Source organism: Athene noctua, chromosome 19, assembly GCF_965140245.1.
Source record: "Athene noctua chromosome 19, bAthNoc1.hap1.1, whole genome shotgun sequence".
Lineage (NCBI taxonomy): Eukaryota > Metazoa > Chordata > Aves > Strigiformes > Strigidae > Athene > Athene noctua.
The window spans coordinates 5,470,833-5,485,299 of record NC_134055.1 but is presented as its reverse complement, the minus strand read 5'-3'; the positions used below and the strand labels follow the sequence as shown (position 1 = coordinate 5,485,299).

Here is a 14,467-nt window from a genome sequence, read left to right as displayed (position 1 = left end):
CATTTCAGTGTGCCGTGCCCAGGCCCCCCCCTCAGCGTGCAGCACCACGGGGGCTTCCAGCACCACAGAGGGAAGGCGGAAGGCCCACGAGGAGAAAAGCAGCCCCACGAAGCCGAATTCACCACCCCCAGGGACGGAGAGCCAAGCCGGTGCCCGTCGGAGCAAACCCTGCAGCCCACAGTGAGCTCTGGGTGCCGGGGCAGCCCTGCTCCACATCACCCACAGGGCCAAGAGGACTGGGTGGTGGGCTCCTGATGGACAGCAGGCAAATCTGGGGCTGCCAGGACCCAGCCAGGGGTCAGGGTTGGTCCCGGCACACCAGCAGCATCCCAAGCCCCCATTTCAGCCCTAAAACCAGCACCGCGCGGCACCACCCGGAGCAGAGCCCCCCGCGGCTCCGATTACCGGCTCCGTCTGCCAGCGGCTCTGCGGGGAGGACAGGGGGGAGAGGTGTTACACTGGGGACGGGGAACAAAGGTACCCCCCAACTCCCTCAGCCCCAGCCAGGCCCCTGGTCCCCCAAGTTGGCAGGGGCGAGCCCAGGGTCTGGGGGTGTTCAATTCCCAGTTGGACCACCCCAACCAGTGGGACCACCAACCAAGGGGGCAAAGGCAGGGCACTGTCCCTCAGCCAACACAGCCCCAAAGACAACGCCCCCCCCAGGGCTCGGCCACACCAGGGGGCCATTTGCAAGGTGCTGGTGATCAGCCCTGAGACCCTCGGCTCGTTAATGCCTCCCAGCCCTGTGCAGCTCATTACCTTTCGTGGCCCCAGCGGCCCCCAGATGATAAATGGCCCCCAGGATGAGCCAGAAGGCTTTCTGCTCATCGCTGGAGATGCCCATCACCTTCATGGCAGCCTGGAGCTTGTTGAACTGCTGAGTTGCCTTCTGCTTTTCCTCTGGCTGCAGAGAGCAACAGGACCCATCGGTGTGGGAGCCTGGCTCTGCCTCTCCCTGCACCCAAATGGGCCCCCCCACAGCCCCCCACCCAGCCCCATAGCAGCGACCTTGGAGAGGGGCGTGATGCCAAAGATGTTGTTCTCTGCCAGGTGGTTGAAGTGAAGTTCAGTCCTGCAGGGATAAACACCGAGATTGGCCCCACGTGGGAGACTCCAGAGACCCCTCGGGCCAGGGGCTGTGCCCTTCCCCCCCCAGCTCACCGCAGGGCGCTGTCGGAGCAGGCCAGCAGGTAGTAGAAGATGTTGAAGGTGGCCTCGTTGGCTGGGCGCTTGGCGACGCGCAGCTTCTCCAGCAGCAGCGTCTGGTGGAGGTGGGAGGGTTGGGAAATGTCCCCCAGGGCCCAACTCCCACCAAGAACCCCCCCAAGCCTCATTCTTGCTGCCTGTCCAGGGTCCCCATGGAGACGTGAGGGTCTCCCACCCACGGCAGGGCATCGTATCAATGCAAATGTCATCCAGAAAACCCATGAGCATCTCCTCTCCCGGGGTGTCTGCTACTACAGGAGCGCGAAGCGCCTCTCTTGTGTTTTAAGGGCTCTGCTGTTATCACACCGGGGTGGTGTCTGGAGGAAAAATACACCGATATCAGGCCTAACTCATCAAGGAGGGGCAGTCAATCTGATCTGTGCACATCTGGGTGTGAATAAAGATGAGAGGAGGATGCCTGGCTGCTAAGCGCTGCAAGCACGGCCAGGCAGCCGACAGGGGTCTGTGGCAGAGCTCCCGGGCTAATGAGCAGGGAAACACCCCGGTGAGGATGGACCGTCTCCCATGTCAGGGGGGGCCACTACGGTGAGGATGGACCGTCTCCCATGTCAGGGGGGGCCACTACGGTGAGGATGGACCGTCTCCCATGTCAGGGGGGGCCACTACGGTGAGGATGGACCGTCTCCCATGTCGGGGGGGCCACTACGGTGAGGATGGACCGTCTCCCATGTCAGGGGGGGCCACTACGGTGAGGATGGACCGGCTCCCATGTCAGGGGGGGCCACTATGGTGAGGATGGACTGGCTCCCATGTCAGGAGGGAACCACCCTGGCCCCCTCACCTGTACAGAGGCAGATGCCACCTGCCCAGCCTGGTCGAAGTCCAGAGAGATGATCTGGGAGAAGCGGGTGGCGTTGCCGTTCATGCCGGTGCTGCTATTGCCAAAAGCCTCCAGGATGGTGTAGAGAGCCTGCCACTTCTCCACTGCGGGAAGAGAAGCGGGGCGGTGGGGTGCAGGGGCTGTGGGGGGGTCGGCTGGAGCCGGCACCACCGGCCAGGCAAGCGCTGCTGCTCCCGTGCCGTGCTCCGCGCCACGCCAGCCCTCGAGAGCGCGGCAAAGGGACCGGAGTGAGACAGCGGGGGTGTGGAAGCGCACGGCGTGCGTCTGGCCGCTGCCGGCTGCGGGAGGCTGTGACCGCAAAGCAAAAGGTGTGTGCAGGTGGCACGGGGGACGCCGCACCCCGCCGGGGACTCACCGGAGAAGACTTTTCCGGTGCTGCCAGCAATGGTGGAGAGGTACTGGACGAGGTGCTGGCAGTTGGTGGTTTTGCCGCTGCCGCTGGCGCCCAGCAGCACGACGGCCTGGTCCTGGCGGCTCATCAGCATGCTGCGATAGGCGGCCTGGGCCACCGCGTAGATGTGTGGGGACGTGTCCTCCCTGCGGCACCCCTTGAACATGTGCATGACCTGGCAGGGTGGGGATGGGGGGGAAACGGGTGAGGGTCAGCCCCCTGCCACCCCTCTGCGCGGTGGCATGGCTCCCCCCGTCCCCACCCCCGGCAGCAGGGTCACCTTCTCAGAGTACATGGAGGGGGAGCTCAGCGGGTTGATGATGACCATGGTGGGGCCAGCGTAGGTGTGCAGGAGGTTGCCGCCGTAGCGCTGCCGCAGCGTGTGCAGCACGCTGGACTCGTTGAGGTAGAGGAGGCTGGCGAGGTCCTCCACGCGGTCGCAGGAGGGGGGGTTTGCCTGGCAGCGAGGTGGGTGGAGGCGTCAGGCAGGGAATGGGGGTCTGCCCTGTCGTCCCCACCCCGCGGCCCTACCTTCTCCACATCGTCCTCCTCCACCTCCAGGATGGCTCCGTCGTGGTCCAGCTTCACCTTCACCTTGCCCTCGGGCAAGGGGCTGCCCTCCTCCGGCCGCAGCTGGCTGCCTGCGAGGGGCAAGGGGTGCTCAGCGGGGCTGTGCCACCCTGCAGCCAGGCTGGGGGGGCTCGCTGTGCCACAGCAGGATGGGGCACCCCGTGTCCCAGTCACTCAGGGCTGACCCCTGACTCACCCAAGGAGAAGCCATCCTTGTGCACCAGCCACACCTTCTCGGTTTCGTACCAGGCCTCCTCAGCCGCTATCTGCTCCTCCGTCTTGGCCTGTTGGGACAGTGGGATGTGGGGTGACTGTGGCCACCTGCCCGCTTCCCCATCTCGCTTGCTCCCCACATCCCTGGGGCTGCAGGGAGCAGGGCTGCCCGGACATGGGGCCACATGCCGGGCAGCCACGGCCACCCTCCACAAGCCCCAAACCCTCCCAGCACGTGTCCCCAGCTTGCCCGCTGCCCCCGGGCACCCCAGTGGGCTTGGGGCTACAGAGAGCACCAGAGCCCTGCCACAGCTCAGGGCAGACATGAAGTCACAGCGGCCCACAAGTGCATCCACCACGGCCACCCTGGGCAAGCCTGGAGGGGCCGAGCTCCCAAATCGCAGCCCGGAGAGCGGGCACCCATGCCAGCCACGTGCCGGGATGCAGGGACACCGGGCATGCTGTGGGCACAGGGGACTTGCTGCAGAGACACGGGGCAGGCACACACTGCAGGAACACAGGACACGCTGCGGGGACATAACGGAGGGACACAGGACACGGCACAGTGACGGCAGAGTACCACAGTGTGGGAAATGCTGGGCTGGCACAGCAGGGATGTCCCCACCACCCGGGAGCAGGGTGAGCCCCAAAGCCAAACCTGAGCTGCAGCAGGGACGGGGCCAAAGGGGGCTGCTGGGGCATCGTCCACTTGACCCTGGCGAGGCCGAGAGACAGGGTGTGAAGGCGAGAAGGTTTAATCTCCGCCCCGCAGGCAGCACAGAAAGCATCAGGGCGAAGCGAGCGGGGACAAAGCGCCTCTGTGCCAAATCCTGTGGGCGCTCTCAATGCCACGGCCACCGCTGCAGCCAGCGCAGTGGCAGGTCCAGCGCGGTGCTGGAGACACACGGAGCCAGGAAGGACTCTGGCCATGAGGCTGTGCCACCAAAGCCCCCGTGCTGGGGGCCACTGTGCTGACCCACTGTGAGCTCTGCCAGTGCTGCACGCCACAGCTGCTTCGGCAGGAGCCACATGTCCTGCCTATGCCGGGTGCTCTGCCCCTTTCCGTCCTGCTCCGCACCCCTGCCCGCCCCCTACTATGCCACCTCCAACGAGAGCACCCTCCTGGGATGCCCTGACCCCCGGCACAGCCCCCCGCTGGGGAGAGGCACCCAGCCCTGGCCGCCCCGGCACCCTATGGCCCCGTGGGTGACACGGCAGCCCACGGGGCAGGGTGGGATGGGGAAAGCCTTACGCTCCAGCACGAGGCGCGGGCGCAGACGCCAGCCCAGCGGCAGACAGAGGACGGCGGGGGGTCGCCGGCGGAGGCAGAGGGCTCCTGAGGACAGGGGTACAGTACCTGGCTGGGTGCCGAGGCTGAGGCGGCGGGGTCCAGCTAATGGCAGCGAGGAAGGAAAGAAAGGAGAAGAGAGAGGGTGAGAGGCAGAGAGCAGCAGCAACAGCACAGTCACGTGCGGCAGGGTCCCCACACGGCCACAACCCCCATGGCACTGCCTGGGCATCGCCCCAGCCCCGGGCAGCCACGCTGGGGCTGCCGCAGAGATGCCACCAGTGGGGGCTGCTGGGCATCACAGCTCCCCATGGCCGGGCACGCCGGTCCGGACAGCAACCCCAAACCCAACAGCATCCCCTGGCATCCCCAGTCATCCATCCCCTGCTGCTGGTGCCACCCAGAGAGGGACCACGGGGCTGGTGGCCAGGCACAGGGGTACAATCACCCCGCACGGAGCACACGGCGCGGCGGGGCAGCCACACGCTGCCCACGCGACCCCATCCCCGGGCGGGCAGCATGCGAGCGCCAACGCCCCTGGAATTACAGAAGCAGTGAAGATCCTCTCCAGCCGGCGCTGCGCCTCCTCCGATGGGCTCAGCCGGGATGCGGGGCCAGGGGCAGCCTGGAGGCAGAGCACCGTTAGCACCAGGCCGGTTGCCCCTTGGCCCCTGCCAGCACCGCGGCCCCCACCAGCCCCGCGCTTGTGACACGCAGGTGCAAGAGGGCTATTGCAGAGGTTTCCCCAGCCCTGCAGCCCTCCGGTGATTGGGGTGGGTACCGGGGCGAAGACTGGTGCAGACCCGCAGGTGCCAAGGCCGGCACAGCTAGGGTACCAGCGGATACCCCACAATGCCCGAGGACCCGGGTCCCCGCTTCCACACACCTGCTGAGGGGGTGCCGGGGTGGTTTTCGCGGGGGTCGACCGCTTCTCGCCAAGCTGCTGCTTCTTCTCCGCACGAGCCGGGGAAGGAGACAAGGGGCAGCGTGATTGGGTGGCCACAGTGCACACAACTGCCCCAAAAAGTGCCCCCCCGCCCGGCACCGCACACCCCAAAACCACTGCAAACCATGCGGGTGAGCTCACACCATGCCACAGCCCTGCCGCCGTGTTAGAGCATCCCCCGCCGTGTACACACCGGTACCTTGTGCCTTTCCAGGGCGGTGGGTTTTGGAGCAGATGCCTTTGCCAGCTCCGCTTTCCCTCCTGAAGGCTGCACCAGAGGCTCCGGCTTGGCTTCGGCGCCCGGGGACAGGGACGGCTTCGCGTCCCCCCTGGCTGGCTCGGGGGACTTCTCCTCCCGCCTGTCCCCTGGCCGGAGCCGCGGCCGGTGCTCTTTGGTTTTGCCCTTTGCCATGAGGGTTTTGAGCCCCGCTGAGATCTCATCCTTGGGCTCTGCCTTGGCGGGGGCTGACGGCATGGTGGGGGGAGGCGGCGCGGCGGGGGGAGCTGGGATGGTGTGACGACCCGTCTCCTCCTTCCTGGGAGGTGGCACCGGCTCGGGAGACTTGGAATCTCGCCCTGGCTCCTTGGCACTGCCCGTGTCCTCCCCCGGCAGGACTTTGCGGACCACCTTGCGCACCACCACCACCCTGCGGCGGGACAGCCCCTGGCCGTCGTCCCCCTGCGCCTCGGCAGCCGGACCCTCCAGCCCGTTCACGGCCGCCCCGTTCAGGACCGGCTCCGGGCTCTTCCCTCGCCCGGGGGGTGGCTCAGGGCTCTTCTGGGACTCGGGATTCGGGGGCTCAGGATTCGGGGATGCAGACGCCGCATCCTTTGGGCTCTCTGACTGCAGCCACAATGACACCAGTATGAGTGGAGGTCTGGCAGTGCTGTGCCTGCCACAACGAGCACCCACTGCTCGGGACGTGGTGGTGCCCAGAGCTTCGTGCCCTGCCACAGGAGCACAGCTCCCAGCCACACCCCGGCACCGAGGGACGCAGCACCCAGTCCCTTTCCCCAGCCAACCTACAGTCCCCTCCCAGACCCCAGGGCAGGGAGCGATGGTGACCTCCCATCCCCGCATGCGGGGACCCCTCGACCCTCAGGCTGCCATTACAGGGGTAAAACTCAGTGCCCAGGGCACCGACAACCTCTCTGCGACACACAGGGCAAGCTGCAAGATCTCCTCCACCAACAGCTTTGGTGGCCAGCACGGCACTGTAACCATGGGGTGGGCGCTGACCCACTGTCCCGTTGGCATGTGCAGGGCAGGGACAAGCCCCGGGGAGGTGGAGGGGGAGAGATCACTGTGTGCCAACAGCTGGGCATCCCTGAAAAACACCCACCACACTCCACACACTGACCTGGAGCGGCTGCCAGCGCTCCCCAGGAACCAGGGTGGGTACAGGGGGGTGCATGCTGAGCTCACGACCCTCTGTGATGTCCCCAAATCCTGGCATGGGGTCTGTCCCCACCAAAGGCGAGCCCCATCCCCAACAAAGCTCCACCCTACCCGTGCCCTTTGACACTTACAGCCCCATCCTCCTTCCCGGGTCTTTTCACAGCTAAGGATTTGTCCTCGTCCTTGACCTGAGGGTCAGACAAAGAAGAGGAGCGTGTTTCAGCCCACCGCGGGGCCTTGCTGCCAGAAAAGCCATCAGAATCATCACTCCATGCCAGGGGGGTAGGAGGCTGCTGCATGAAACAGCCCCAATCTGCATCCCGTTGCAGCCCCAAGGACGAGGACATGTGTCCTTCCAGGCTTCCCGTCAGCCAAAAAAGTGTGGGGAAGCGTAGAGATGCAAGCCTGGTTACAGCAAACCCCTAAGGTGGGAGAGGAAAGGCTCTGCCCGCCTGGCCCTGGCCCCCCCCTTGTGTGCAGCTGGTGACTGAGCCGGTATATAAAGCCCCATGGCTGCTCCCCACAGGGGCTCTGCCTTTCTGCACGTCACCCCAGCGGGCGTCACAGCACGTTTTAAGTGTCACCAGCTAATCTCTGTGGCAGCCACTCCGTGGGACGTGCCAGCTCCCTGCCAAGCAGGGTGACCAAGGGTCTCTGGCGGTGGGGGTGGGCAGCCAAACCCTCCCCTACCCTGGGCTGTGGCACCGTGGGGGCAGCGCGTGGTGCACCCCGTGGGCAGTGCGCCCCGAGTCGCCATCGCACAGCTCCTGCAAGTGCTCGGGGCTGGCCGGCGGCACCGTGGTGGCTCACGTCGCGTTAGGGGCGAAGCGGTCGTTAGTGATGGTGTTAGCAGTCGCATGCGTGGCCGCGTCGGGGAGCGCAGCCGTGCTGCGGGGGGGCGCGGGGCCGCTCCCCGTTTGCTCAGTGTAGCGCCTGGCACTGCAGCGCAGCGCGAGGCTGGCAGCATCGCTCCGAATGTGGTGCCGGCACTGGGCAAACTGGGGGAGCTGGTTGGCAGCGTGCGGCAGCGGGACCCGAATGTGGGGTGCGGGCAAACGCGCGAGAGACTTCCCTTTTGCTCCCAGAATGCAAACCGGGATGAAAACGCCATGGCGATGTCTCATGGAGCTGCAGCCCTGGCTGGGGAGAGAGGGAGAGGTGAGATGGGCCGGGGCTGGACGCGGGACACTGAACAGGGTACAGGGTACAAGCATGTGCCCTTCCCCGCCGGCCCTGGGATCCCGGGACCCTCAGGAATGGGGGTCTGAGCCCGCCTGGCCGTGCTCAGCACACAAACAGGCAGCGCCTACAGGAAGGGCTCTGGTGACAGGCAGGTGGCCAGGCCGAGACCCAACAAAACTCATTGTGCAAAAAAAGCCCCTTTAGTCAGTCTGCAGGCCCGTGCTCCAGCTTCCCGGCCTTGGGCAGGCCAGCATGCTGTGGTAAGCAAATGCCAGGGTGAGGGAAAGGATATTTTCTGCCCCGGGCACCATGCTTGTCCTGACAGCCAGGGTTTATTCTGAGCCTGACCCTGTGCCAGCGGCTGGGCAGCCCTGGTGGGGACCCTCCGCCCCGGCTAGTGCCACACTCTGAAACCCAGGGGGGTCTCACCTGGGGCCATCAGGGAGAAATCCCCCTCCCAGGGCCAGGCACAGCACAGAGGAGCACCCAGCCACCGAACCAACCTGCCTGTCTCGGGGTGCGTCATCCCATCCCCAAGGGGTCCCCTGCACCCCCCTGTCACCACAGCATGAAACGCCGGTGCCCAGAGCACAGGCTGGGCGTGGGGGTCCAGAGATGAACCTGCCCACGGGTCAGAGCCCCCAAATCCTGTGCCCACGGCGCTCTCACCTCCACGCAGCCTGATCCCACCCCAAAGGTCCCTGGAGGGCACCGATGTCGGGGTCCCCGGGGGGCTGCAAGAAACAGCCCCCAGCTGCCAAAGCGCCCCAGGGGTGGGTGCAGCCTCACATCCCCCAACTCTGGTGCCGGGACTGGCTCCCACATGCCCCCCTCGTGCTCCCCCGTGCTGTGCTGGTCACTCAGGGGATCCCCACCTTACCGCAGGGTCGGGGCGAGCCGGGAGCGGGGTTTCCGCTGGGGCGAGCGTGGCGCAGCGCGGTGGGAGAGGCACTAACGGGGCGGCAGCCGTCGGCGCGGGGACAGCTGGGCTGATAGGGCCACCCTAAAAATAGCCGAGGAATGTGAGGGCCCCGCCGGCGCGCGCAGCAGCCGGAGGGAGCGCCGGGGGGGACACGCGGGCAGCAGGGCCTCGCCGTCACCACCACCACCACGGCCGCCACTGCCGGAGGAAGTGATGTGGGCTCACGGCAGCCCGGCGCCGCGGGGGGAACTGCTCGGCCTCCGTCCCACTACCCGCCCCGGGGGGAGCGGGGAAAGACACCCCCAGGCCGAGCGCAGCTGTGGGGCTGGGGGGAGCCAGGGAGGGTCCTGTGCTGAGAGGGATGGGGTTTCACCCTCCTGTACCCCGTGGCGGGGTGTCTGGTGGTGTAGCGGAGTGCCCAGTGTCGTAGCAGGGTGTCCGGCATCGTGCTGGGCAGTGCAGCCCTGACGCTGCTTGCTCCTCCCTTTGCTTTCCCACAAACACAACAGCCCCCCAAAACGCTGCTGGGGACGGACAGCCCCCACCCCAAGGCAAGGGCCGGCACCACAGACACGTGCCAGCCCAGCAGCCCCCCAGCGCAGCGCGGCAGACCACGGTAAAGCCGCTTTCATGGCAAAGCTGCCTCTGGACGTCCAAGATCTCCCTGGAAACAGTGGGAGTGGGATGGCGGGCGAGGGGCCGGGGGCCTCCTCGCGCAGGGCCTGCCGGGAGGAGGCCGGCGGCAGGGAGCCAGGCTCGCCGGCGGCATGGAGGAGAGGTGGTGACCGCCTGGGCACGGTGGGGACCCCCGCCGGCGCTTGAGCAGCTCCCTGCCTGACCCCAAGGACACAGATACACCCCACACCAAAAACAGCCGGAGGGAGAAGGGGTCCCAGCCTGAGCAGGAGGTCTGTGCCAATGGCGAGCTGGAAATCCCTGTGCCAGGGATGCCAGCACTGGGCCACGTCCTTCCAGGCTCACGTTAACACCAGGTTTTGCAGCACGGCCCTGGAGCTGGCACTGCAGGCTGCCCCGGCCCCTCTCCGCAGCAGGCACACACCAAGGAGAGGCCATGGCAAACACCCTTGGCAGGGCTGGCACGACACTGTGGAGGGTGCCTGCACTGTCCCCTGGTAGAGCTGGCGGCAGCCACTGGGTCATGAGCAAAAAGTCGCAGCCAGGTCCCCTGAGAGCAGGAACAGGAGGCTTTGGTGCCCCAGCCCCAGCACGCCGAGCTGCCGCAGCCCCCTCCATCCCTGGTGAGCCAAACCCACGCAGACCCGGGCAATGCAAAATGGTCCTGCCCTCCCGGGGGGTCCCAAGCATCCCCAGGGCAGGGCACGGAGCCACCCGCCGGGGAGGAGCCCAGCTCCCCCAGGCCACCTCCACCGGGATCCCCCAGCCCAGCCACGCAGCACAGCAGTGCTTCTGCCCCACCAGCAGATTCCTCTGGTTCCTCCACCGGGAATTTCGGCCGAGATGCACCAATCTCATGGACAAGCCCCCTTCTCAGGGCCACTCAGGGACCCTCATGCTGAGGACGCCCCAGCAGCACCATCCCTACAGTGAGGGCAGAGGAAGAACGAACCCAAGAGCTTCCCCAAAAGGTGAAAGCTCCTCCGGCACAACAGGAGTCCCGCTGCCCCCACCCCACGTCCCACCGCAAAGACCCAGCTCCCAGTCACGCTGTGGCATGGTGGCCTTGCGCCCTGGGGACAGTGACCTCCGGGAACCAGGGCTCCCGTGGCCAGCGGGCAAGCATGGCACAAAGGTCTGCCAGCATGGCGGCTGAATGCCTGTGGTCCCACCAAAGCGCTGGAGCAGTCAGAGGCGTTTCTGGAATATTTCTGCCCGGCCGGCGCATGCCTGGGCCCTGCCAGAGGAATTTCACCGGTAAATAAATAAATAGAAGCATGGAGCTGAGCCAGCCCGGCTGCCCTGTGCTGGGAGCAAGGTTGGGACACAGGGAGAGCTTTCACCCGGTCCCCAACACCCGGCCACGCTGTGTCACCAGCCAGCCCCCCGCGTGCCCCACAGCACTGAGAGCCCCCCCAGACACAGCGGGTGCTGCCCCTGCCCAGCTGCAGCGTGGGTCCCAGGGACAAGGGTGGCTCAGCACGGTCCCCGCCGAGGGGGTTAAATCCCCTGCGGTACACAGGGAGCCCAGCACCATCCCGCTCCAGCCGGGGAGGGGCTTCCAGAGCAACAGCCCAAAATATGTCTATAATTTCCTGTTTCAAAAAGGATCATTTTTATTTAAATTAGGACCAGAAACATTCCAGGGAGCTTAGTGGGGCCTGGGGGAGAGACAGGCCTCCCTGTGCGCCGGCACCTTGCATGGCCCCGCCAGGTGAGGGACCCCTGACCACATCCTCAGCTCCCCAGCACTGGCAAAGCCACGGCGGGTCCCCCCAGCGCACCCCTGCACCACGTGGAAAGCGAACAGCATCCTGCACTGGGAGGTGCTGGTGCTGTGGTGGCACCCAAAGACACCACAGACACGGTCACTGCTGTCCCTCCAGCCAGTTTCCTCTGGCTGATGCCACATAACCGTGCCAGGCCCCGGCGCGAGGCCGTATGCTGCAGCCTCTCCCCTGCAGCCCCAAGGGCACCACTGTCTCCTCTTCTCCCTTCCCAGACACACACCGTGCTCTTGGCAGGCACAAGCACCTCGCTGGCCCCCACACGCTGGCGCTGAACATGGTGCAGCCGGGGTGGCAGCCGTGCCCCCCAGGCCCGTGGGGTTATCTGGCCAGGAGTTATCCTGGCGGCATGGCCAGCACTGCCCAGTGATGCCTGCCAGGCTCCGGGGAAGAGCTGCAGAAAGCCAGAGCTTCAGCTCGGTGCAGACTCCACCCCGCAGTGCCGGCGCCTGCTCGGGGAGCACATGGAGCCCCACGGCCACTGCCATGGCCTCACCGTGGCCACCCTCGCTCCATCCTGGCCACTACCCTGTGGGGAGGGGGCCCTGCCACGCTCCTCATGGCTCTTCCCAGTGCAGACAACCTGCTCCGCAGGCACAAGCACCCTTGTCTCCTGAAGTCAGGCTTAAAACTGCACTGAACAAGCCCAGTTATAAGCTCAACCAACACCATGCTGCTGCACCCCCCTGCCACCATGGAGGGGGTCCAGCCCCACAGCATTTGGGGGGCCTCCACCAGGATGCCAGCCAGCCAGGGCAGCGGTTAGCCTGCGGCAGGGCCAGCAGAGCGGGCGGCTCGCGCAGGAGATGTGGGTCACCCAGCCATTAAGTTTCTATTTATACAGCACCAGCCGCACACACAGGGCTGCACGCGCCGTCGGCGGCTCCTGTCGCCCGGCACACACCACACTGCCCTCCCTGGTCCCCGGGGAGGGATCCCAATGGGGAGAGGCTGATGTGGGCAGCAGGACAGGCAGTAGCCCTCTTGCAAAGCAGCGTTAGGGATTTCCTGGCAGCAAGGAGCAAAGCTCCTTTCCCTGCCAGATGGTGCTGCCTCGGTGATGGGACAGGGACAGGCTTCCCGCAGGTGACAAGAGCTGGGCTCTCCCGGATCCCCTCCAGCAGGAGGAAGACCAAACCCAGAAGCATGCTGAGCATTCTGGGGGGAAAAACCCACCAGTGCCAGTTCACAAGCCGTGATACAAACCTGCCCTTGCAACATCTCTGCCACTCCAGGCACAGGCAGGCATCACCCCTGCACTCCAGCCACAGCCTCCTGCTCCTCCCTGTGCATCGTTCCCAGCCGGCGCAGCCCCACCACCCACCGGTTGTCCTGGCCCCTGCCAACCCAAACACCCGCCACGAGGACGTTGGTGGCCAGCAGAAACTCCGGGCACTGGCCCCACGGGAGGGAGGGCGTTACTCACATCCCAGGCAGCGCGGCGCGTCCCCTGGCTGCCCCGCAGCCAGCAGCGGCTCAGCTCGCTCAGCTCCAGGATGGGCTGCACCTTCAGCTGCACTGTCTCCCCTGACTGCCGGATCATCTCCACAATCTCATCTCGGGATTTGTTCTCCACATTTCGCCCGTTGATCTCCACCAGGCGGTCACCCGGCACTAACCCCAATGCCAAGTCTTTGGTGCCGGCTCCAGGTTCGGCGAAGTGCACGACGCGGCGGTACACCTGCCCGTCGGGCGCCCGGTCCAGCATGGTGGTGCGGCGCAGGGAGAACCCAAAATCACCTGTGTTGCGTCTCTGCAGCTCCAGCTGGCGCGGGGTGGGGGGCTGCGGGGGCACCAAGGTGGGCAGCCGCAGCTCGGCGGGGAACCTCTTACCGACGAGCTCCGGTACCCTGGCACGCAGGGAGGAGGCGGCAGGGGTGCAGGGCTGTCCCTGGGGGACTCCTTGCTTAGTGAGCTGGGTCTCCAGCATGCGCACCTCCACCTGCGGAGAGGGGGCTGCCGAGTGCTCAGAGGGGGTGGACGTTTCCGAGGTGCTCTCATCCCGGCTCTTCTGGGAGAAGGAGAAGCGTTTGACAATCATCTGTGAGTTCTGCTTGGCCAACGAGCCAAACTTGGCCGCCCGCTGCAGCACCGAGCCCTTGAAGTTGCCATCGTCCACCTTGAGATCATCACTGGAGCTGGCCGTGCTCAGGTGGCCTGAGTCCAAGATGACGCTGCCCCGGTTGCTGTCCGAGTCAATGTCCGTGAGATGCAGGTCGGAGCCACTGGCCACCTTGATGGGGATAGGGTTGGAGATCTCCAGGCGGGTCTTGGAGTCCCGCTTGGAGGCACGGTTGAGGTTGAAGAAGCCCCGGCGCATGCTCATCTCCTCCAGGCTCTTAAGCTCAGCCGCTGACATCCGCTCCTTCTTCTCCTTCTTTTCCTTCTTCTCCTTTCGGGCCCCATCCTTCTCTTTGTCCTTCTTCATCAGGTTGAACATGGTGGAGGGGGGCTTGGGGCGCACTTGCCCCCCACGGCAGGGTGCTGGTCACGGCACGGCCACCTGCCTGCAGGACAGACAGACAAGGGTGCCATCAGACAGCGGCATGGCCAACACCCACCCCGCTGCCCCTCTCTCCCTGCCAGCCACAGGACATGTCCCAGTGTTCCCACAAGCCCCAGGGATGCAACAGGGGTGGTCCCACACTCCCAGAGATCCCCTGAAAGAAGCCCAGAAGCTTGGCACCCCTGTGCATCCGCATGCCAGCACCAGGGCTGACTGTGGGCAAGACCCCCAGCATCTCCTGCAGCCGTTTCGGAGCAGCACAGGTGGGCAGGGGAGGAGGGAGGAAGCCATCCCGGTTGCATCTGCACTGGTTACTACTGGCACGGACGCTCCCTGGGCAAAACCACCCACCCCTGCCAGCTGCGGCACCACAGGCATCCCACCCGCCTGTTCAAAAGCCCCTTGTCAAAGAAACAGAGGCCCCTCTGCCACTCGTCCTGGCCCTGGCCACCGCAAAGCCACGGGGACAGTCACGGGCAGTGTCCCCACCTGGGAGGGAGCCGGAAACATGGCCCGAGTGAAGGCTGCTCTAATAAACAGGAACCTGTAAAATCACATC

At 65.8% G+C, this 14,467-nt stretch overlaps 1 protein-coding gene across 6 annotated transcripts in view; it reads right to left on the bottom strand.

The window, feature by feature from the left end:
- The window catches only part of MYO18A (myosin XVIIIA), a 38,493-nt gene that overhangs the window by 19,686 nt on the left and 4,340 nt on the right, over positions 1 to 14,467 (bottom strand). For 2 of the 6 annotated variants that reach the window (XM_074922628.1, XM_074922631.1), the window contains exons 2-10: positions 12,829 to 13,909; positions 3,226 to 3,313; positions 2,991 to 3,100; positions 2,740 to 2,916; positions 2,424 to 2,634; positions 2,009 to 2,151; positions 1,162 to 1,262; positions 1,009 to 1,072; positions 760 to 904 (exon numbers count right to left, since the gene is read on the bottom strand). In XM_074922628.1, coding sequence (XP_074778729.1) covers positions 760 to 904; positions 1,009 to 1,072; positions 1,162 to 1,262; positions 2,009 to 2,151; positions 2,424 to 2,634; positions 2,740 to 2,916; positions 2,991 to 3,100; positions 3,226 to 3,313; positions 12,829 to 13,842 — 2,053 coding nt within the window. In that variant the 5' untranslated portion in view covers positions 13,843 to 13,909. Of the gene's footprint in view, positions 1 to 759; positions 905 to 1,008; positions 1,073 to 1,161; positions 1,263 to 2,008; positions 2,152 to 2,423; positions 2,635 to 2,739; positions 2,917 to 2,990; positions 3,101 to 3,225; positions 3,314 to 3,900; positions 3,958 to 4,494; positions 4,636 to 12,828; positions 13,910 to 14,467 lie in introns of all 6 variants that reach the window. The other 4 variants (XM_074922625.1, XM_074922627.1, XM_074922626.1 and 1 more) reach the window with 4 other exon arrangements.